The following is a 25175-nucleotide window of genomic DNA, read 5'->3' as shown; positions in this document are numbered from 1 at the left end:
AAAAATTTGGTAGCTGTTGGTCAAGCAGTCTGGTCTGTAGAGTGCCAAGGCACACACACACACACACACACACACACACACACACACACACACACACACACACACACACACACACACACACACACACACACACACACACACACACACACACACACACACACACACACACACACACACACAATGAGCTTTATATAAGTATAGATGGCTGATATATAACATGACAGCAGTTCTTTAAAACATAAGAACAATTTTTGAAAAAATAAGCTACATATCTTCATATATGTGATTTGGCAGTTAAGACTAAGCGTAATTACTAAAAACAAGCGGGAATGGTCTGCGCAGAACTTTCACGCATACTCTCTAATAAACTTGTTTTGCCCGAGAACCCTTTTTTCATTTCCTTATAATAGCCACGAAATATTAACATTTGGCTTAAATTTAACATCTTTATTGAATGTAGCGTGTCATCCTTGGCGAGTTAATTGGCGTTTAATCCCTGTCATGCGATTAATAGTATCCAAAAATCGAATTTGGGTTTTAGACACATTTTTCTCAACCGATTAAAACAAAAATTTGAGCCGGCGTCATGGCATAGGGGTAGTGCGTCTTCCCCGTTATCTGGGCGTCCTGGGTTCGAGTCCCGGTTTGGGCATGGTTGTTCTTACGTTGCAAGTGCCATCTGTGAGATGTGTGAATGTGCCCTCCTGTAAAAAGGGGTTGTGCAAGCGAATGAGTGATGCGTGAGTAGCAAAGTGGTATTCTTGGCCATAGTTGGCGGTATTAACAAAACAAGAGACGCTTCCCTACCGGCTTAAATCGCTGTCTTCGTAACAGCGGACTTGTCCATGGCAAGTGCCATAAGAAACAGCAACAACAAAAATTTGACACAAAAGTACACTTGTAGTCACAAAATCCCATACCAAATTTGATATATTTAAATCATTGCGTTAACATGTTTCTGAAAGTAGAGACCAACAGACAATATACCCGTTGTTGGATTCGGCTGAAATTTTTACAATTGTCTACATTATAGATATTGAATCTGTGTACCGAATTTTATTCATCTAGCTCTCTTCATTTTGTAATTATCGTGTTAACTTATATTCGAACAACAGGATAGACGGATTTCCTCTGCAGATTTGGTGTAAGGACCGCATACCAAATTTCAACCGTCCTGCTGAAAGCGCTTTTGAGTTATCTTTCTCAGAGACCGACGCACTAACGGATATTTTCCAAAAATGCGGTGTTTTTTTCGATCTCGGGGGGTGGGGGTGAAATTCTTCAATATCTCTCGAGTTCGAATTTTTTTGACGATTACTGTACTTTCTTTACACTAAGTATACGAGAAAATAAAAAAATACATTATTGAAATTTTTCTTTATTCTATGCGCTGGTATGGGACTATTTATTACTCTGTGTGAAAACGTTTTGTACACAGAATGTAGAATTCCAAAAGAAAGACTATTTCTGATATTAATTGATAGATATTACCTAGCGGACATATATTTCAACTCGATTATCGCATTTAAAATATAAATTTAAATTAACAATAGAATTTTAAAAAATCCTCACATGCATGTGTACGGCATGATAATATACTTCCTATTGTTGATAATTCATATTAAATAGCCGTCATAATTCATGTTGGTGGCTGATAAGCTTTTATATACTTCTGGGAATTTTAATTTTTATTTTGACAATGATCAACATCAAGCGATATGTTTTTCTTTTTTAGCTGAGGGTGTTCAATGGAATAATATGGATGAACTTACATTGATACCGGATATGAGCATGTCGATGACTTTAGGTATGATGTTGGTTTCTTGCGTTTTGTACATTTTTGCCATCTGGTACTTAGATGCTGTTTGGCCTTGGCAACCGGGTGTTCCTAAGCCATTCTACTTCTTGTTCACAGTAAGTCAAGAGTCTTTCTTTTTTCTTTCCTTGTAGTGTTTGAATTACTTTAAATGAATCAATATATATTTTGTGTAGAGAAGTTACTGGTGTGGGAATAAGGCTGATTCTGAAGAGGACTTACAACTACTTGGAAAACCTAATAATTCTGAATTTTTTGAAGAGGACCCAACTAATATATATGCAGGAGTAGTGATAAAGAACTTGTTTAAGGTAATATTTAGAGGCTGCATAATAACACTATTTTTAGATTACGGAATTCGAAATATTTTAGTTAAATATTTGAAAAAAAATCTATATATTTTTTAAAATATTATCATATATTTTTATATATTCTATGTTTGAAAAAAAATGTTGATAGCTTGGAGCATTTGTAAATTTATTGAAATATTGTGGAAATTTATTTGCTTTGTTGAGGATTTTAGTGGTACGAGATGTTTAAATGAATTTCTTTCAAGGTAGGTGACTATGTTGAAAATTTGATTTTTTGCAAAATTATGAATACTTTTTTAAATTTAATATCCGTAATATTTGTTCTTCATAAAACTGTTACAATTTTATTTTTGGGAAATTATACCAGTTTTTATATTTATATTTATACACGCTTTAATGCTGTTTTACATCTTTATATGCTATTTTTTCAAATTCTAATCTATGAAATCTTGTAAAAAAACCCTCAAAAATTAAAATCTAATACACATTTTTTTTCAAATTTGGTATGATAATTTCTCAATATCTTCTACAATTCCTCAACCAGAGAATAAGTAATTTATTTACTTAGAAATATCTTCTACAATTTCTGAACCAGAGATTAAGTAATCTCTGGTTCAGTACTTAGTTAAGTACTTAGAAATATTTTATCGTATCTTCAAAATGTAAAAAAATTGAAAATTTCGTGTTATTTATCAGTTGAATCCTAATATTGAAAGAATAGATAGAAATGAAGCTTATTTTTTTAGTTCAAAAACTAGATACTATATTTCTTAAGCTATCTGCAAAATTTTAAGCAAATCATTTGATAAACCTCTAAAGTAGAAGATTTTTGCTTTATATATCTTTTTTAGCTAAAAACAACCTTTTTTCCAAATTAAAAAAAAATGCCACTTAACTAGTATATTTTGGTTTCATAGTTTTTTCAATCTGTTTTATGCAAATATTCAAAAATATAACCATTTTCGGTCGTTTTTCAAACAAATTCATGCCGAATGTAGTCACATACTTTATGAAGAAGAAAAGCGTTTTTAAGATTTGTGGTCAATTTTGAAGAGATACTGTATTTTAAACATGTGTGTATATAAGTATTGTTTGGAGACTAATTACTCTCTTTTCCAACTATCTATTTCTTATTGGCTAGAAACTGGATATATATATTCGCTGGAAGACAGATACCATATTAAAAAAATACCAAGCAATTAATCAAAGGAATAATTAGTTCATTTCATATTTCTTGCTTTCCAAGGCTATCGGAGATGTAAAACCTTATCTATTCCCATTAACCACTTAATTGTTTCATTTTCTTTACTATCTGATAAGATGATACCTTCTATTTTGGGAATATTTTCTTATTTTGATTCAAATGGAAATCCATTGAATACTTGACTTATCTATGTATTCGAAGTAATTTTTTAATATTGAATTATAATCGTTATGAATTGTTAATTTTTTGCTGACAACTAACAAAATTCGATAAATCGATGCACGTATTGCACTCGGGCAAGACAGTTAAGCGGTTAGCCAATTTCTTTCGTCTATTGTACTAAAGTATTTGTTATAAAACGTTGAAGATAGATTAAATTCTGTTCCAATTGTTTCTTGATAAAAAAAAATAACAAATAAGAGATATAAAAATGACTGATAGGAAAGGGCACATGTATAATGATAATAATTAGCATAATTGTAGTGTGCGAATAATTTCAATTAATATATTTTTCTTTTTTGCAAAAATAAAACTTTATTACTTCAGTTCTTGAATTATAATTTAATCTTTATAAGAAAAAAAAATTGTAATTTCACAATGCATTTTTTAAAAAATATTCAAAATCGTATAAATTAACTTAACTATTTAAAGATGGTTTTAATTAGTGTGTTACTCATTTTTTGTATGCAAAAAATAAAGTTTTATCTCTTTATATATAAGTTATAACTTTATTCTTAAAAGAAAAAATAAGTAAAGCTATAAAAGCGTGTTTCATAAAAAAAAAAAAAAACTGTAAAAATTATGTAATATAAAATTAACAACTTGCAGACAGTTTTAATCAATATGTAACTCTTTCATTATGTAAAATCGAATGTTCATCCACATAGTGCTTGAATCATAATTTTATTTTTAAGCAGGAAAAATAATTACAAATAAAACTTAAATGATGATAAATATTAATTATAATTACTGACATCATAAAAATGAGGATGAGGAGCACATTTCCGGAGTTCTTTATCATTCTTTGACCTTGATTTCGGCCTTATTAGATGCTTTTTAACCCAATTTTTTTCATAGTGTGTGACTGCCGTGTTATTTCTGACTAATTATTTTAGATTAATTCAAAATTGCGTTATTGATTGTTTATATGACTAATTTAAATGGCAAAAATATAAAAAATATATAATTTAAAATAATATATTTATAATAATAATTAAAAAATTATCCATATTTATAGCAATTCTTCAACTGAAAATAAAATGTTTTAAATAGAGTAAGCTCTCTTTTATTCATCTTTTTTAATATTAAATTAGTATCAAAAAATTCAATAACATGTAAAAAACAAAGCATTTAACACACACAAAAAAATTGTCATTATTTTGTAAAAAAGTGAATTATCGAATTTTAAGAAGTCTTCCATTTATTCATCATAATGTAATGTTTATGCCCCTTACAGTTAATAAAAATTGCTCTGAAATATTTTATTGTGAATTAGTATCTTTTTCTGACTGTATATTTCAGTGTCCGCAAAAAATCCGAGTTTACTTTAATGTTAAATATAAACATCTCCACCTTTCATTTTTCTTCTCACTCCTATTTTGATGAATTAAACCCATCCTAATGCATGCGCAAAAACGCAGAGGGTTTTAGAATCCGTTGGCAAACAATACCTTAAATATTATTTATGAAATATCTTGAAATCTGAATTAATTAAAAACAATTATTGTTGATATTTAAATTTCTATCTGGCTAATAATTATTTTTTATCTATGTGAAATATTTTGTTATCTTCGAATTGTATGCAATACTGCAAAATCTAACAGAAAATTTATATATATTTCAAAATTTACTAAATTATATTTTTAATGGAAATAGGAATTCAGGTCGGGGCTTACTTCTAAACTTGCTGTGAAAGATGTTTCCTTAAACATTTACCAAGGCCAAATTACTGCACTTCTAGGACATAACGGCGCAGGAAAAACTACAACCATTAATATTCTAACGGGTAAGTACATATTTTTTTTTAATTCTATCTGCTTATTCACAGTGATTTATTTCTTTAGTTATTACCAATAATAGTTCTCAGATTTTAAATACTTTGGGTCTGAACCACAATGTCCTCTGCATTAATTCCCTATTGATTTTAGAGGTATGTGTTAAAATAAGATATTGTTTATAAAAAGAGCAGAATTTTTATGAAATTGACAAAATATTGCAAATGGAATAATTCACTTATAGGTTAAAAATTTAACGGACAAAAGCTTCTAGATTACAAAATATTCACCATAATTATTAAAGGGATGCATAACATTTCAAAATTATTTCTAAATAAATGTCAGATTTATGAAAAGTCAAAAATACATCCTAAAATCATTTATAATACCTTTACTAAGGTAGAAATTAAATTCAGTTAATCAAATTTTACAATACAATTACATTACATACCAGTTTCAAGGAAAAAAAACAATTGAAATCTTTATAAATAGGTATTATAGTTAGAAAAGTTTATAAACATTTAAAAAATATCAAATTAAAAAGATGAAATTTTTATATATAGGTATTGTAGAAAGAAAAATTTATAAATCTTCAAATCATAGGAAAAATTAACTCATTAAAATTACACATTAATTATGCACAAAGTTCAGTCTTTGTGTGTGAAAATGTTTAAAAATTTAAATTTTGCATTTTTAAAGTTTTTCCATTTTTATATTAATTTTATCAATCAGAGTTGATAAATGAACACAGAAAATTTTTAATCGATTTCTTACTACTCGACTGCAGTTTAAAATCAATTTCACGCAGTTATTCACCTCTTTTGCTGAACTTGATATATCCTTTCCTCAGAGACAGATGAGCATAAGCCAATTTTTCTATTAAACTTAAAAACTGAAAATAAATAAATTAAGTCGTGTTCAATGAAGAATGAACACTGTTATAATCTTAGATATTACAAAAGGAGAATTATTAAAGAATACAATATGAAGTACTACATGCGAAATTGCAATTTTTGGATATCGATTCGTCTGGATCTGAGAACTAATTATAGCTCATTATTAATGTCAAGGATCTTTAATTAAGAAATTAAAATTTATGTCAATTTATTAACCTCCCCATATAATTACTTTACCATTGTGATACATATTTTGTCTTATTTATTCAAAAATATTAAATAAATCGAAATAAAAGATTAAAGATTATTTCGAGGACAAATATCTAATTAGTCCTTACATTTAGATAATTCTTGCAAGAATATTTCTGTTACTTTGGCAGATAAATACAATTTTTTTGTTATCATTTATTATACAAGACAGAGAATAATTTTCAATTTTAACTCTCATATTTTACATTGCTCTCAGTTGTTTCAGTAATATTATGTTTAAAAACATTTTTTTAAGGAATTTATACAATTTCTCATGTAGAATGATTTTTCTGTGATTTTAAAACTATTTTTTTTATATAGGTCTGTACACTCCAACAAGTGGTACTGCATCTATAAATGGCTTCGACATTTTGAAAGACACGGCTGAAGCCCGAGGCGGGTTTGGTGTGTGCCCTCAGCATAATGTCTTGTACGATACACTTACTGTAGAAGAACATTTGAGAATGTATGCGGCAGTATGTATCAGAGCTTTTAGATACTTTGATATAACTTTTTTGTGTTATAGTAAAAATATTTTTTTAAGTTATTAAAATTCTGAAAAACTAGTTTTATTTTGCCAAGAATTTAGGAACTTTTAATCTAAATATACAAGATCAATTGAAATCGTGAACGATAATAAAATTCAAAAGTTTTGATGCGTTTAGATAATTTTGAGGTATCTTAATATTCTTACGATTGTTTAATGCAAAAACAATTAATTTTAAACAAAAAAATTTTTAGAACATTTTTCAGTAATTTGCAAGAAAGTTAGACTAGCAAAGGTAATTCATTTTTTACATAGAAAGAAAGGCAATTACGAAACTTAGCATACGATCGTTACTTTTTCATCATTGTGACAATGATGTAGGACGTTGCAGGATGCAATGTTTAAAATTATCAACCTTAAAAATCTATCAAAACTTAACTCTGGAAGCATCTCTTCTGAGAATATCTGATAATTTTTCCATTCAACTATGTTGGCATTAAGTAGATTCCGCTTTTGCTCTCTTGTTTTCCATTTTTAATATTATTTTCCTATTTTAATATATATTCGCCTTACAAATTTTTTAATAAGCGATCTAAATCACTGGATAGAACTATCTATAATATGCTTTCTGTAAGAGCTGAGTCTGGAATAACTGTATTTTACTGTGCATTCTAAAAATGTATTGTAAATGTAAAATTAAATGCACATTTTATTTTTTTCTTCATGACTTTGAAAAAATGTACAATTTTGGAATTTAAAAATATTGTGTCATTTTTGTAGTGTTCTGACGTTTTGTCATCCTAATTTAAAGATTTCTGAAATGCATATAAATTTTATTAATTTATCAACACTAAATTGAAATTTAAATATAAACCAGACACAAAAAGATAGCAAATTGGGAAATTGCTACAGTAATAACGATAATTTCTTTTTCAGTTTCTTGTACTTTCCTATAGCTTTCTTTTACTTTATTATACTTTCCTGTACTTTTTTATTTCCTTGTATTTTCTGTACTTTTATTTTATTTCATTGAAGTTCATCTTGTCTTACAAGCATACAGAGAGCATAAAGGGTTGTACTTACCAAAAAAAAAAATAATTGATGAATCTCCAAAATTTAGGCCTCAAAGCGAAAATCTGCTGATATATTTGTTTGCCAACCTGTCTATAAAAATAATAATTCAAAAGCCAATAAGCTAGTATAATAATTCAATAGCCAATGGATGAAATATAGTATGTAACGTTCTCACCGAATTTAAGATCTCTGTCAAATTTCGTGCAATACCCATCGACGAGAAGTCTCTATACTCGTTCTTCTATGTGCAAGTGAACACAAAAACTCATAACCGTAACCAATTCACCAAATTTGTATATTTATATCTAATTTCGGTTGAAATCGGTCCATGCTTAAATTGTTTGACTGTTTATTTGCATATGTGTATGCGAATTGGATGATTTAAAAATGCAACAAGTAAGATGAATGAAATATGATATCTGATTTTGATACCAAAATTATGAAATTTTGAGATCACTGGATCAAAAAGGAAATAATATAGAAGATGGACGATTTTTTTTACTATGCTTTACCAATCTAAACGCAAAATGTTCTGTATTGTGAAAGTAATCGAGAGGAAAAGGAAATATTATGGATTTTTAAGTAATTTTTCAATTCACTGAAAGACATTTGAAAATTCTTACACTTCGATGTTTATAATTCGCTAACACCTTTGCTGGTATAAATTTTGGAATCGCATTTTTGTTCAGAAAAATTTCATTGTGATACCCACGTTTACAAATTGATTAAAAATATAATAAAATAATTAATAAGATATAAAAGAAAAAGTAAATTGAAAATAATTACTGAAAACTAAGATTAAGTCTTTTTAGAATCTTTTATTATTAATTTTTATTTAAAAACATTGAAAAGTGTTCCTAATATTTTTCTGCCTTCGGTCCTAATATGTTTATAACCCTGTTTATGAATAACTGTTTAACAAAAATGGCGGAATACAAATCCTTTTCTGTTTTTTTTATGCACCGTTTCTTCTCAAGATTTTTGATTGAATAGATTCTCTTACCTTATATCTTTATTTATAGATGAAAGGAGTTCAGTGGAGTCAGCTGACTAATGAAGCAACCCAAGTCTTAAACATTTTAAAACTGGCTGACAAAAGACATGAACTGGTGAAGAATTTGTCTGGAGGAATGAAAAGAAAATTGAGTCTTGGAATTGCAATCGTTGGCGGATCGAAAGTATGTGCATTATTTTGTTTTTACATTATGGTATCCAAGATCTCTTGAATGTTAGAAATGTGTTTTATAAAACTTATGAAGCTACTTCACTATCTTTAATCTTGTTAAATCTATTTATACTTTCTCGTATACGTATATAGTCGCTATAACTTACGCATTATCTTAAAACTAAAAAGAAAATATCTTTTTAATTATATCAATTTCATACAATTCTGTTGAAAAGTTGATATATAAGGTCTTAAATAAACTTTGTCCAAGAAATTCATAATTTATTGGACTTTACTATTATATTGCTCATAAAGTGTGATAAGGAATAAAGGAATGCGTGAAAGTAATGTTAGTATTATTTTATTATGAAATTAGCATTTCAAATGTAAAAGATTGATAATAAATATAAAGAGCAATCAAATGAACGCAAGACAGACTATATAACGAGCATGGCGCGGAAGTTGGTAACGTAGGTAGGTTTGTGTGTATACGCGATCTCTATTGGTCATCAAAAAGCAACAGTGTGAAAGTTCTCCGTGTAATTTGACTGTTAGACTTTCTCGAGGTGAGGTCGGCCAGTCGTATGTGCGTCCGACATCACTAGGGCGGCCGAGAAAGAGGAACAGCGTGCTGAACGCATAAGGCATATCAGGAGAAGAAAACTCATGTCCAAATATTATATGGCTAATACAGTATATAAAATGAGCTTATGTAGATTAAATGATATTGAATTAAAAATTGACATTACTGCAGCACCTGCAACAATATCATGAAGAAGATCCTTTCCTGACTCTATTATAGCGGAAGATTAAACATGATGTCATCATTTTGAGTCGGAGAGCAAGCGTCAGAGCCAAGAGAGGAAGTAAATGGATTCACCCCCACCGTAAAAGTCTAAACCTTTGCATGCCATCTCTGGAAAAGTCACGATAATCTTTTCCTTTCACTGTAAGGACCCGCTGCTAATTGATTTTCTGCAATATATCTCCATGATTAACATACAATGGCTCGTGGAACCTTTGCAAAATTTGAAGCTCGCCATTAAATTCAAACGCACTGGAATAATGTCAACTAATGTTGCGAAGTGTAGCAAAGAAACGTTTCAAAAGTATCGCAGGAAAATCCTTACACACCTTCCTTATAGTCTATGTAATTTCCATATTTTTTGGAGCCCTGAAAAAAAAAAGACATCCGTGGATATCAATTTGATTCAGATTAAGAGGTGTAAGCCTGGATACAATGATGGTTCCAAAGACAACTGCAAATATTTTCCAATGAAGCAATAACCGTCTTGTCCGAAGTAGAATAAATGTATTAACAATAAGTGGAGTAAATGTATTATTGTAATGTTATGCCAACTACTTTTGAAATACTAAATAATTTAGTTATTTTTTTCCTATCTGTTTTGTTTTCATTTGACAACCCTTTATAAAAAACAAAAGCGACTGATTCATAAAATTATGAAATGCAATTAGATATACAAATTATTCGAATATGGACTTTTTTTGTCAATTTCTTACATGCGTTACATCAATTCCGTTGATATTGCCAGTATAATTTGGCTTTTTTTTTCTAATTCACATCATATATATGAAATGATTAACGAAGTAAATGAATTAAATTGTTCTTTTGTTCCGGTTCAACAGTAAATTTTTTATTCTTTTAGATCTTGAAAATGGTCTTTTGGTAGATACAACTGAAATAATTAGGATCAATGTAATTTTCAAAATTGTAATATAATTTAGATTCAAATAAACATGAATTATAATATTTGTAATAATGGGAACCTGATAAACAGTATTCGATGATAAACAGTATTCTTTGATTTCAGTCGATAAATTAATGCAATCGATGGCAAGTCCTTGCAACGTTTGAGAAGGTCGTTTTTTGTTGCGAATATTATCGGAATTATGTCCAGAAACAAGGAAAAGCATGCGATATCGCATGTTTGCAATAAACTTTGTATCTTTTCTGAAAAGAAATAATGGCACTTCCCGCTATTACTAGCGCAAAGTAATTGGCACTATATATAGCAATTGGCAAACTTAATGTGATTGAAAACACCCGACCTTTAATTGAAATTTCCTGAAATAGCGTTATGATATTAAAATGTATTAATTTTCCGTTTAAATAAAAAAAGGAACGAATGCATTTGTCTTTTATAAAATCAATCAATGTTTCGAGGTCGTCAGAAACACGGTACCTTGTAAGCACGCATCAATCTTTATGGCTACTTTTGCCCAAAATGTTAGCAGAAGTCAGTTTAAGAAAAGTGAATAATATTTAAATTCTAAAATTTGAAAAAATTAATTCATTTAAAATTATTTAATTAAGGCAATAAACAATGCTGATATGAATTTAACTTATAATTTATTCAATTATATAAAAATGAAATAAATTTGAAATTTATTATATAAATGTTGAGTTCTTCTTATTATCATCTATGAAATTACCTCCATTAATAGGTGTTGTTCTTGGACGAGCCAACCTCTGGCATGGATGTTGAGGCCAGACGAGGAGTATGGGATGCTCTGCTTGAAATACGGCGAGATCGTACCGTAATTTTGACCACTCATTACATGGAGGAAGCAGATATTCTTGGAGATAGGATAGCCATCATGGCGGATGGACAGATACAATGCTGCGGATCTCCTATGTTTCTCAAACAGAAATTTGGTATGTCACTTTAAATAACATTGTATGTAATAATTAGTGAATGAAAATTATGATGGCTTTTAAAAAGTATCCGATCTTTATCCAGGAAAAATATATTACTTAAGTGACGAAATTGGAACCCCTATCCCTTTCAAAGTAGGCCTCTTGCGCCTTTGCACACTTAGCCCATCGATTCTTCCATTGCTAAAAACACTCCTGGAAGGCTTCTTTTGGAATGGTGCTCATCTCCGTTATCGCGTTCTGCATTATTTCTTCTCTGCCTTCAAAATAGGATTCTTTCAACGGCATTTCAATTTCTGAAACACCCAGAAGTCGCAAGGAACCATATCTGGAGAGAAGAGAGGTTGTTGGGTTGATGACTGGAATTTAGTGTCTCGCCAAGAAAGTTTGGATCAGGTGTAATGAGTGAGTCGGGGCATTGTCGGGATGCAACTGCTAGTTTTTCGTCGTCTAGAGGTCTGGTCTTTTGCACCGAACTGCATCTCTGAGTCGGCATAGAACATGTCGATAGAATCTTTCCTCACTGTTTATTCTTTCTTGCGTATTCGTAATCGTCTCCACTGCTTTGCGGTCATTTTTTAATCAGTTAAACCACTCCTTCACTTATGTTATCCCCATAGCATTGTCTCCAAACACTTGCTGAATCTTTCGAATTGTTTCGCTTTGAGAATCACCAAGCTTTTGACAAAATTTGATGCAGTATCTTTGTTCAACTCGTTCAGTCATCCTGACAAAAATAAAAAAAATCTGACGAATACTTCTTACAGAACTTTACTCAACGACCCGCAGGCAGCGACTGACATACTCCAATGTGGAGAAAAAAATTCAAGCATGCGCATTAAGTTGACTTCTTTTACTGAGTACAGTGGCGCCGCTCTAGCATCATTATCATATGCTGGAAAATTTGAAGTCGAATACTTTTTACACTGTTCTCGTATACCAATAAGGAAAGTTACTTTTAGTGTAGTTAAGCAAGAAAGTTTCTCGTATACCAATAAGGAAAGTTACTTTTAGTGTAATTAAGTTTATCGTATACCAATGACAAAACCTTACTTTTATGAGAAAAGTTAATAGTTTGTCAGACTAAATAAATTCAATATTGAACTTGATCGAGTATGCTTTGATAACAGATCATGAAAATTCCGATAATTGAACAAATTTTAAAGAGGCACTGTTACACATTAGTGACATATTCAATAAAATACTGTCCTGTCACACCAATAAACAAACTAGTCTGTACTCTGCTCATACTTACTCTGACGGCATTTTAGCCGACATATGCAGATGCTCATTGTATATTATACTTACCCTACTTGCATATTTATGCACATTTCTGATTTTTTAAAACTAAGTTTATCTTTGCTTTTTATAAAGATGAATGTGTGCTTGTGTGTGTATATGTGTTTGAATTCTATAGACTAAAGCCTGTGACCTAGAGTTACCAAACTTAGCATATACTTTGGAGGACGAGAATATGCAATTTTTTTTAATTTTATACCGTTTGAGTAAAAAAATGTATAGTTGAAAAAATACAAAATCAAAATTCTTATCTATAATTTTAATTTCATGTTTAACAAAATAATTTTTACATACTAGCATTTCAAAGTGACAAGCAAACAACAATACAGCAAACTAAAAAAAGATTTAAAGTATATTTTGCAACATGCTTTAATGCTTTTTATGTAACATAATGCAACATGCAATAATGGTTTTTATTGTTTTAATTATTGGATTTGCATTTTGATAATATTTTGTGTATATATTATCTTTGTTGTTTAAATATGGAAAAATTTAAGAATAAAAGTATAGATAGATTAATCAAATTTAAAACATTATCATATCACGATTTTTCGAACTACAGTTTCGAATCTCCTTAATTATTATTTTTTTATTTTAACGAACCAGTGTAACCAATTGTTTTAATTATTTTTCTTAATTTATAGGAACTGGATACCATCTTCACGTTGTAAAAGACCAATACTTTAATATGCAAGGCCTAGTGTTTCTTCTGCAAAAGTACGTTCCCGACGTTACCGTTGAAAACGAACTGGAGAAAGATATCTCCTTCAGACTACCCACAGCCACTGGAAAGGAATTTGCAGATATGTTCGAAGAACTGGAAAGTCAGAAGAGCAAACTTGGTGTTATTTCTTTCGGAATAACTATAACAACAATGGAAGACGTTTTCTTAAAGTAGGTAAAAGATGTTTTATTTTATTTAAAGATTCTAAGCTTCAGACTTAAATACGATTTTAATTTCTTCAATTAGCTTTTAGTATTTCAATTACTTTTGTAAAGCAAAAGCGAATTGTTTATCAGATATAAATCATTGTTTGAAATATCATTATCTCTGCTTATAATGAAGATGTGCGTGCTTGCGTGCGTGCGTGAGTTGGCACTGTACAGAATAGACTTCTAGAGTTTGAGCCGCCAAATTTGGCACTTACATGTTTTAGAGGGAGGGGATGTACCGCTGGTAAAGATTTTTTTAATTGTAATTTTAAATAAAATTATAATTAATCAAACACTAATTAAAAATTTGATTTTTTCCCATCTTAACTTCAGAAATATTTTTGCGCAAGACTGTTTTACATTTAAAATTAAAAAAAAACTTTTCATTAATATAATTTTAATTTCCAGGCAAATTTTTCTGCATTTTGGTAGTTTCTAAAATATGTTTTTTTTTAAAATTGTTATTTAACAATTTAATTTATTTATTTAAATAAATTAAATTAATAACATTGATGAACTGAATTTCAACCTGTGCTCATTCTTATCTGAAATATTTAATAACGTGATTTGAGATATACGTGATATTTAATAACGTATTGTTGAAAGCTAATGAAGAAATATTTTGATCAATATCTTTATAGTTTCATCTCTATTTCTTCAAATATTATGTGTGTGTGTGTGTGTGTGTGTCCGTCTCAACAGGCCGAATGGTTTGACTTAGAACTAACAGGTTTTGCACATATATATATATATACTTTGAAGGTTTGGAATGTTCACCTCCGGGCGATTTTTTTGTCGTAATTAAAATGAGAAAAATTAAGACAGATAATTGCGTTTTTACGCTACAACTTCCGAAAATATTATTGCATAAAAATGATTTCTACATCGTTTTATCATCCAAACAATTATTTTTTCAATAATAATAATTTAACTGCTTTAAATTTCTTTAATCTATAATTAACTAACTTTTAAATATATTTTGCAAAAGTATTTTCACTTTTGTGAAGAAATCCCAAATTATAATAATTGTGGTTTATAATATTTTATGTAGTTTTTTCTTCCATTGTTTTACGATCAATCTATTAATAATAATCGATTAATTTAATTAAATTTTGATTCCATGCGTATGTTTCATCTTTTTAAGAAAGAATACCGAAATATTTATAATAATGAATGGTAAATTAAAGACTTAAAAACAGAAAGAATTAAAGAAAACCTTTTGTTATTAAATTAAGTTATTAAAAGTGTATTTTTAGTTGTAAATTTAATTTTAAGTGTATTTTACATCATTAAAAGTGTATTTTTAGAAATTGTATCGATTAAATCTTTTCAGTTACAATTATTTTATTTCAATTTGTCTGAATTATGTGTTATTTTAATAGCGTGTCGAATATTTCTGATGTGAATTCTAAGCTTCAATCCGGAAAATTAAATCAGAATATTAACGAGCAGTTAGAAGGTAAGAAAAGATTTGATTTCATCAAATTAAAACATATTTTACAGTTACAATTTATTACCAATAAATAATACAATTATGAAACTTATATACAAGTTTCTTCAGCCCTCATTAAAACCTTTTTTTTAAAAAATATTGTAGCATTTGCAGGCAAAATTCAAAGAAAATTTATTTGAAAGTTTGAATTTTTATAATGAACAAATTGCTTTTAAATTTTTACTTTTATTATTATTTTTTTTTTACTTTTGAATTTAATATGTGTTAAGTGAAGATACAAATTGGGAAATTAATTTGGATTTAAATTCATATTTTATATAATAGAGAGAGAGAGAGAAAGAGAATATTTTAATAATATATATTATAAATTATTTTAAATGAATGCTTATTTTGAACTATAGCAAATTTATAGATAAATATTAAATCAAATCAATCAAAATTAATCAAAGAATTTAAAAAGAAGTATTTCTAATAATTATCAAATAAATTTCAAATGATCCGGATGTAATAAATGAATTACATTAAAGTTTCCACCTGATTTTAAAATGAAATATATTTTAAAAATAAGACCAAGTTATGGCATAACACGATCAAATTATACTCATATTTAAAGCACTTGTATTCAGTGAACCTTCACGAACTGTTTAGTAAACACCCAATCCATATTCTAATTAATCTCTTACTTGATGCAGTATATCTGGCTGTTTTTTTAAAAATTTATATCGACCTTTTTTTCATGTTTTGTGCCCATCTAGATTTATGGACAAGAGCTCCATATGTAAATGAGCTTTAGTAATGTCTCTTAAAACTACATGGTCCAGTCACATTAATGTAACCACCTGTCAAAATCCAGAATAACTACCTTTCGCAGAGCGGACAGCTGCGAGACAGGCTGGAAGAGAGTCGATTAGGTTCCTGAAGGTGTTCACTGGGATGTTGAGTCATGCCAACTCTAGTGCCGTGGTCAGCTGCGTTAGGATACGCGGGTGAGGATTCATGGTGCGAACAACGCGATCGAGGTCGTCCCACAGATTCCCGATTGGGTTCAAGCCCGGGGAATTTGCTGGCTAAGGGAGTACAGTAAATTAATCCTGGTGCTCTTCGAACCATGCACGTACACTGCGACCTTTATGACACGTCTCATTGTCCTGCTGGTAGATGCCTCCATCCTGAGGAAAAAATAATTCGCTTATAGAAGTGAACATGGTTCGCAAGGATAGATGCATTCGTATGTTGATTATTCTTGCCTTCTACAATGATGTGTGCACCCAGAGAATACCACGAAAACATTCCCTAGACCATAATGCTCCCTTCTCCAGCTTGGACCCTTCCGGCAGTTGTTACAGAGTGTTTGCTTTCAGACGTTTCATGCCATATACGCCAACGTCCACCTGTCCGATGGAGCATGATACCTGATTCATTGGAAAAAGCACGTACACTGGACGTATTGGACTTCCACTCAGTGGAAGTCCAATCGCGGCATTAGCGTTCAAATTCCAGACTTCGTTGACTATGAACAGCAGTCAACATAGGTGCATTAACCAGGCATCTGTTGCAGAGGCCCATACACAGCAACCTTCGGAGACATTGTTGGTAGCCCCTTGGTTCATCTGGGTGGCCAGTTGCTCAACGGTTGCACGTCTATTCGCCCAAACGCATCTCCATAATCGTCGTTCACCTCTGCCATCTATGGCACCACAATCTGTGCCATCTATGGCACCACGTGGCAAATGTGGTGCCACGTCTCTGATTTTGGATAGTGCTATTTTGCCATTTACGGTATACTTTTACCACTGCGGCCCACAAACAGTTTACAAAATTAACCGTTTCGGAAATGCTTCCACCCTTGGTGCGAAAGCCAATGATCATGTCCTTTTGGACGTCGGATAAATCGCTTCGTTTCTGCATGACTGCAAGAAATGAAATGTTTTCCGAATGCCTACAACACACTTTATATATCCACCAAATTTACTGATAACACGTGCCTTCTGCGATTGGTTATTTACGGCTGACGTCAAAAGTAGGCGGTGGTCACATTAATATGACTGGACTGTGTAATTTCTCAGATCAATACAACGAATAGCTGCGATGGATGTCGCAAATTAAAAACGGTTGAATAGTACGCTTTTTAAAAGCCAGTGTACTTGTTTTCCATTTTTATGGGACACATAATCTTCGTTGACAACCAATAATTGCAGAAGGAGGTGATGCAAAGCATTTCTTGGTATGCTTGCTTAATTGAAGCAATTTTCTAAAAAATAATATTATAATCTTCTTAATATAAAAATAATAAGCTTCTTCTTAATAATCTTCTAAAAAATAATATTATTATCTTGTTAATATAAAAATAATAAGCTTCTTCTTAATAATCTTCAAAAAATAATATAATAATCTTCTTAATATAAAAATAATAAGCTTCTTCTTAATAATCTTCTAAAAATAATATAATAATCTTCTTAATATAAAAACAATAATTTTCTAAATAATATAATGTCAGATCTTACCTTTCCAAAACATATCCTCTAGATCAGTAGGGATAGGGAATACAATTTCACCAAACTCTTTTCTTCCAATGCTTCGCAAAATGATTTTGATTTTTTCCCGTATTTTCAGGACTAAAGCTGTTTGAAATTAAACAAACACTTGTTATTCGTCTAAATCATATTTTTATTACATTTTCTTTCACAGATGTCTACGGAGATTCTGCTAAAGTGAGACCTCAACCTCGTCTTGTTAATCAATTCATGGCTTTGTTAATAAAACGCTTTCACTACGCTAAAAGACATTGGGGCATTCTGACAGCTCAAATAATAATTCCATTCCTCATTATGTGCTTATGTTTCATAAACCTGAAGTCAGCCCAACTGAAGAAAGATATAGATCCACTAAAGCTTGATATCAGTTCCGTGTATGGTAAAACTCAAGGCTTTTATTACCGAGAAGAAGCTGGCCTTGCCAATTTCTCAGACACATTCCGGAATGTTTTGGAAACAAACCAAGTGGAAGTTCAAAAAGTTCCTGAACCAACACACTATGTTTTGGATTATGGCACTAAAAATCTCGCAAAATATCTGAAAACTTTTCTGGTAGGGGGAGCCATAGATAAAGATCAGAATGAAACGAATACGATTAATATGACTGCTTGGTTCAATGGCGAACCTTATCATGCTCCACCAATGTCTCTTCTTCTGATGCATACTGCTATATTGAAGTCGATTTCCGACGACGGTGGAATTACATTAGTCAATGCACCACTTCCCCAGTCCACGAGCAGATCCGAACAGCTCTCAGAAATAATTAAGACACTAGCCAGAATACTTGCAGCTGTTTTTGTTCCAATGGCATTTTCTTCCTTGTCCGCGGGTTTTGTATTAGTACCAATACATGAGAGAGCCACAAAAGCGAAATTGTTGCAGTTAATGAGTGGAGTTCCAGCAACGATATACTGGATTGCGATGTTTGTCTGGGATTATCTGATGTACTTCATTGTCTGCATTTTGATGATTATACCCTACGGAATTTTCGCCAACTATGTCTTCTTTGGGGAACGCTCAGAAGCCATAGGTAAGTACTCAGAAGCCATAGGTATAGCATTTCTAATAACCCAAATATAATTTTTTTTCATTAATAAGCAAAACTGATGCACCCCTCCCCCCCAAAAAAAATTAATGCTTTTTAAATTACAGATATACAAAGAATTCGAATTCCTTCGTGAATACTTTGGATAAGAGGTTTTTATTCGAAAATAATAATATCAAAAACCAGTTTCGTCTCGAATTTTCTCGTTTTGACTTCCGAATTCATTTACACGATACGACACATTTTGCGTTTTGCATTCTAGTGGAAAAATCGAGCATGCATTCTAGACCTCCTGTTTTTCACGAAATAGATTCAAAATTAGATACATATCTGAAATTTTTTTATATGAAAAAAATTCAAATTTTTCTACCTTGTGGAGTTTTTGAATTATTCTGTTCAAATCCACAAAAGGATTTCCCGATTTGTGCCAAAAAGTCGATATTTCTGTTGATAAAACTATTAGCCAATTTTCTTCCATATGGCCTCTTGATTTTTTCCCGTTAACTTTTTCACATATTCGAAAATGAATAGATTGTCAGACTTCTCTTTACTTTCTTCCATTCAAAGTTTCATACCAATTTACAAATTTGGCGTTGGGGTCATCTCCCATTTTTATCTCCCGTTCGTTGACTTTTTGAGTTAAAATGCCCACATAGAGAAAGGCTCAATTCCCAAAATGCCCTTTTTCATTTTCAAAAGTTCCATCAAATCTAAAAGATGAAGAGAATATAAAATATAAATTAAAAATAAAAGGATTAAGTATTTCCGAAGAAAAAGCAGCAGCTATTTAGGAAGCGGTATGTTGACTTTGACAATTCCTTTGTGATGGTGGAATGCATTTGAACGTCTATATGTTTAAATGTTAACAGGAGTTCAATCGATTGGGAAATTGAAATTTTTTTTAGTTGGAAATGACATTGCCATTAGGTATGCTTCTGCTGTCAACTCGATTAAAATCGTTCTTGCTTTTTTGCTTTTTTAATATCGAGTTGTCGAAGATGTAGATGTAGGAACCATTTTATAGCCTGATTGAGTTCACCTACAAAATGCATGGCGGGCAGTGCGAGCGAGTATTAAATGGCATGATGCAAACATTTTTCAAGCCAGAAAATTTATAATATTTTAATAGTAAATTATGCATTAAGTTCCACTCTAGATTTATTGCCTTCCAGAATTCATAATTGTTACTATTTATTTTAGGTGCATAGTCCATTTTTAAAGCATTAAAATATTTCGATGATTAATGCTTATATTTTGACGTTTACATACCTCATTATTTTCAGGCACTGCTTTGCTGTTAATGCTCTTTCATGGATGGGCCTCAATACCTTTTAGTTATTTATTATCATTTTGGTTCCAAAGAGGAAATGCTGGATTCGCTGCTGTAGTAGGAATATGTATTTTTGTTGGTTAGTAAATGCTTCTTCTTTTCTCATTTGCAATTTATACGTATTTAATTTACGCTTTCATGTATCCAAAATACGATTATTTATTGGTGTTACCATATAAAAAATGTTAATATAAATATTCAAATATGTAATTGTAAAATCGCAGATTTATTGTCCATCTTTTAATTTTTAAAAAATTTCTCCGGGTATTACTGAATTTTGCCCGATATTTTATTACATAAACAAATCAATTAACTCAGTGGGGATTCATTGACTCTTTACAATTGATTCTTCAATGATTCGTTGTTTGACTTTATTTCAGTCAGATTTCTCTGCACAAAATTTGATTTAATCAGCACATATATTGTGATATTTTTCAATTAGAATCGAATATATTTTAGAGTCTTCATTTTTATTTCCAAGAGTGTGAGGAAGAAAATTACTTAAGATGATATAAAAGGAAAATATATTAAAGAGATTCGGATCTCTAGCCCGGAACATTGTACCATGCTAGAATTTCTGATTTAATGCAAATGTTTTTTCTTGATTTTCAAATTTATTTTACAACGATGAAGACCCCACAAATTATATATTTAACGTCTTTTGAAATGCAGATGAATATAAATCCGTAAATAAAAAAAGAAAAAAAAGTATTGTTATAAAACTATCTTAAAACTATTTCAAAAATTTATTATAATAATGATTTTACTGATGAAAATAAAATTTGCATCAGTGGAAGTTTTGTTATTTAAAGTTAAAGGGGTTATTAAAGGGTTTTTGATCGATGATATGCTTATTTTAATTACTGAGATCAAACATCAGAATTTTGATTAATTTTTGAATAAAAAATTATTTACACTTTTGGAAAAAAAAAAACCTTTTTGCAAGAGCATCTACTGTTCTAGAAATGATTACAAGTTTAATTTCATAGCTTTAGGTTTAACGATTTGGCCTAAGAAGAGTTTTGAATGATTTTTCACTATGTTGTCACATCAAGCATGAAGCAGTTTTTAAAAATAACGCCAGTATACGAACATTAATTATCATGTTCAAAAAAAAAATCTATTTTTTCACGAGCTGTCGTATCGATTGTAACAATTCAGGAATTTAAATTGCTCGCTTTTATAAGCAATTTGCACATGATATAAATAACTCTAAATAATTTATAAATAATATAAGTAATGAACAAAAGTATTATATGCTATTTAATATACCGGGTGTCCTGAAAGCACAACTTCGAATTCCAAATGTAAGTTAAACACAGAGAAACGAATTATTTTTTAATAGAACTAAAGAGGGTGGAGCTACAGGAATCGGGAATACTAAAGAGCATGGCGCTACAGGAGTCTGAAATGCAAAAGAGGGCGGAACTAAAAGAATTCTTTGTCAGGGAATTAAGATTAAGACAAAGGTGAATGATATAAAATATATCACACAGATTTTAAGTAATAAAAAATTACAACATTGCTCAAAACCAATAGCATGATTAATTTAATTAAAGGAATAAAACTAATTAAAATAATTCAGTAAAATCAATTTAAAAAAAACTTTTATTAGCATCTTAAAAATGCATTTTTTTAATTTTAATTATTTTCTAGTATTTAATATTTACTTATAAATTAGTTTAAATATTGAGGTACCTTTAAGGTACGCAGCCAAATAGTGTCACTTTCATAGAAAAAGAAGTCTTTAAATTAATCGATTAATTGATAATTAAGCCTGTAAAATATTGAAATGTATTTTTATCGGAAAATACAAGTGTATAAAATATAAAAATTCTAGTGAATCAGAAAACGCTTGTAAAATAGATTGCAAACTTTCATCTCTTCAAATATGAAAGAAGTGAAATAAAAATATATTATTATAGTAATAAAAGTGCAAAAGTGGCAGTGATATAAATTTTAATCACTGCATAGCATGGATTTAATGCAATTTTTTTAAATCCAGTATTTATTAAATTTTCTTCAGAAATAATATAGTTTTTATATATATTTTAATATGTCTTAGGTACCGCTTTGGGTTCAACTTTGACGGCTGTTAAAATTGCGTTTCCTGCCAGTGGAATTGTGAGTTTTTTCATGTGGGTTTTTCGTTTTCTACCACCTTTCAGTCTATCGTCTGGATTTGCGAATCTTTTTGCAGTTGCTTATCCAAATGCCTTTTGTGAAAGTATTCCGAAAAAAGACCTTGACTTTAATTGCGATCCAGCAAACCTAGACATAAGTAATCCATTATTCAAGTGCTGCAAAAGTAAGAAAATTTTTATGCTTTCAATATTTTTTTGACATTTATCAGTGTTTGTACTTCTAATAATACAAAATACATAACTTTTCCCAGAAAGTAATCAATAGAAACATGCAATCTAAAACAGGCAATGAATCATAACCTTTAGGTTTGTACTAAAGTAAGTTTGAATGAGTCGTATCGCATTATTAAAGCTATATTAGAGATTTAAAGTTTCCCTTAGAACTAAGTCACTAAGGATGATTATACATGACATTATGCAGGCCCCTTATCACTAACAAGTGTATCACGTGACAAAACTCCTACTAAATCTCCGATATGATTTTGAAAAAGGTTGATGTACATGTTATGTAGAATTATAATTGGAACAAAAAAATTGCTTTGTTATTTTTGCCCTAGAAACCTGTTTTAGCATAATGTATGATTTAGTTTATTCATGTGTAAAATGATTTTACAAAGCGTTTGCACGTTTAATGACAAAAGGTACTACCTCTTTCATTTTACTGTATGCCAGCTGCGAAGTTATTAATTGATCTTCAAGCATTCTAAAAGTAATGGTTAAACTTCGGAATCTAAATAAAAAAGTAATTTATTAATGCAAATTAATATATACCCAATGGAACCGTAAGCTTGGTCATTAACTTCTCGATATAGACATCATTTCCATATTATATGAATAATGACAAATAATGAAATATCGAATTCTATAGGGTGCATAATAGGGTTTATACAAAAACCGACTTTTTGAAAAACTGGTTTCCGAATTCAATATTTCCAAAAAACCGGTTTTAACCAGTTTTCAAATTTTTGTAAAAAAAAATAGAATAGGGAAAAATATTTTATTTAATTTATATAAAATAACAAAAAACGGAATCAATGTCTAAGTCAAAATATTAAAAAAAATTAAGAATTACATATACATATTACTTACACAAAATAACGAAAATTCAAACAAAAATTTCAAATAATATTTATATTATTTTCACTAATTTTAATTTCTCCCAAGCAAATGGGATTTAAAAAAAATATAAAATATCCACTGAACGGTGGCTAAGTCTTGTTCTTGCTTTGGGCACAATATTGCCTGAAATTGAAAATACTCGTTCACTTGCTACTGAGCTTGGTTTTATAGTTTTCATGGCATTAAATAACAAATCTAATTTTTTCTTTTATTCGTTGCCTCAAATAATGAAAATTCTGCTTTCAGCGGCTTTGGATTTTTAAGTTTTTCTTCAAGGTCTTCAAGAAACTTTTGAATTGGTTTTTCCATGGATTCTTTTTAAAAAAACATCACTCTGATGAGTATTTTCTTCGATTTGCTCTTCATCAGAATCGGTTTCCACTTAAGAATTCGGAAATATTCTAGACAGTATTTTTCCAGATAACTCACTAATTTCAGTTTTTGAAGCTAAAGAAAGTACACTAGATTTCTTCGCTGAACTAGAAATGTGCAAATACAGCAAAACAGTTGCTAATTCTATTTCTTTCTTAAATTCGTTCTTCTAAAGCATATAATAATTTCAAACTTATTTCAGTGTTTAAATTTTTTAGTTCATTTAACAGAAATTCAGATATACCTTATTAACAATTTATTAACAAATTGGTGTCTCGTCGCTTAAGCCTTCAGCTGCTAGACCAATTGGTCCCAACTGATAAAATTCAAAATATTTGTTTGTTTGTTTTTTGTTTTTTGAAGAAGAGGAATATCCATGTGTTCAGGAAAACTGGTTGTTTAAATTTAAAAACCGGTTTACAAATGTGACAAATGTACTTTAAAAAACCGGTTTTTTAAAACCGAGTTTGAAAAACCGACAAACACTAATGCATAAGTAATGCGGCTTTAAATTCAGATAGTTGTTAGTAGACACCAAGGAAAAAAGAAATGCTGAAATAAAGAATAAATGTCATAAATCACCATATTTTATTTAGTTAATAAAAGTCACAAAAAATGGCAACCTGTTAAAAATTATATAATTTGATGGCAACGAAAAGGATAAAAGCAACTAAAAAAGATTTTAACATCATTTTCATTGCCTTGTTTGTGGTTCCTATTATAATGAGGGCAATATCTTCTATATAATTTTAAATAATAAATAATGAAACTTTTACTTTTACAAGGTATTTTAACAATGTGGCTGTTAATCCCATTGGTTGTCATTAGAACATCAAATTTAAAAAATCTTAAATAACTTATATGTCGTAAATCACCATATCCCATTTGGTAAAAGTCATAAAATTACTGCGCAAATGTTGATACCACGCGAAGACAACAAAAAGGGCAAAGATAACTAAGAAATGTTTTTGGCAGCATATACAGTTTGAGATTCCCATTCTAATGGTGTTATGAAACGATAAGAATAATATGAACAGAATTAGGGCAAGAGTAGTTTCATGGATAGTCACAGA

At 29.9% G+C, this 25175-nt stretch overlaps 1 protein-coding gene across 1 annotated transcript in view; it reads left to right on the top strand.

The window, feature by feature from the left end:
- The window catches only part of LOC129965715 (phospholipid-transporting ATPase ABCA1-like), a 62350-nt gene that overhangs the window by 23801 nt on the left and 13374 nt on the right, over positions 1-25175 (top strand). Inside the window, exons 8-18 of the mRNA XM_056079834.1 lie at positions 1736-1914; positions 1993-2127; positions 5207-5336; positions 6792-6946; positions 9054-9209; positions 11663-11873; positions 13817-14066; positions 15488-15564; positions 18247-19122; positions 20421-20546; positions 22533-22775. Of these exons, the coding sequence (XP_055935809.1) occupies positions 1736-1914; positions 1993-2127; positions 5207-5336; positions 6792-6946; positions 9054-9209; positions 11663-11873; positions 13817-14066; positions 15488-15564; positions 18247-19122; positions 20421-20546; positions 22533-22775 (2538 nt within the window). The remainder of the gene's footprint in view (positions 1-1735; positions 1915-1992; positions 2128-5206; positions 5337-6791; positions 6947-9053; positions 9210-11662; positions 11874-13816; positions 14067-15487; positions 15565-18246; positions 19123-20420; positions 20547-22532; positions 22776-25175) is intronic.

The sequence above is a fragment of the Argiope bruennichi genome, chromosome 4 (assembly GCF_947563725.1).
Source record: "Argiope bruennichi chromosome 4, qqArgBrue1.1, whole genome shotgun sequence".
Classification (NCBI taxonomy): domain Eukaryota; kingdom Metazoa; phylum Arthropoda; class Arachnida; order Araneae; family Araneidae; genus Argiope; species Argiope bruennichi.
This window is presented reverse-complemented; position numbering and strand designations above follow the sequence as displayed.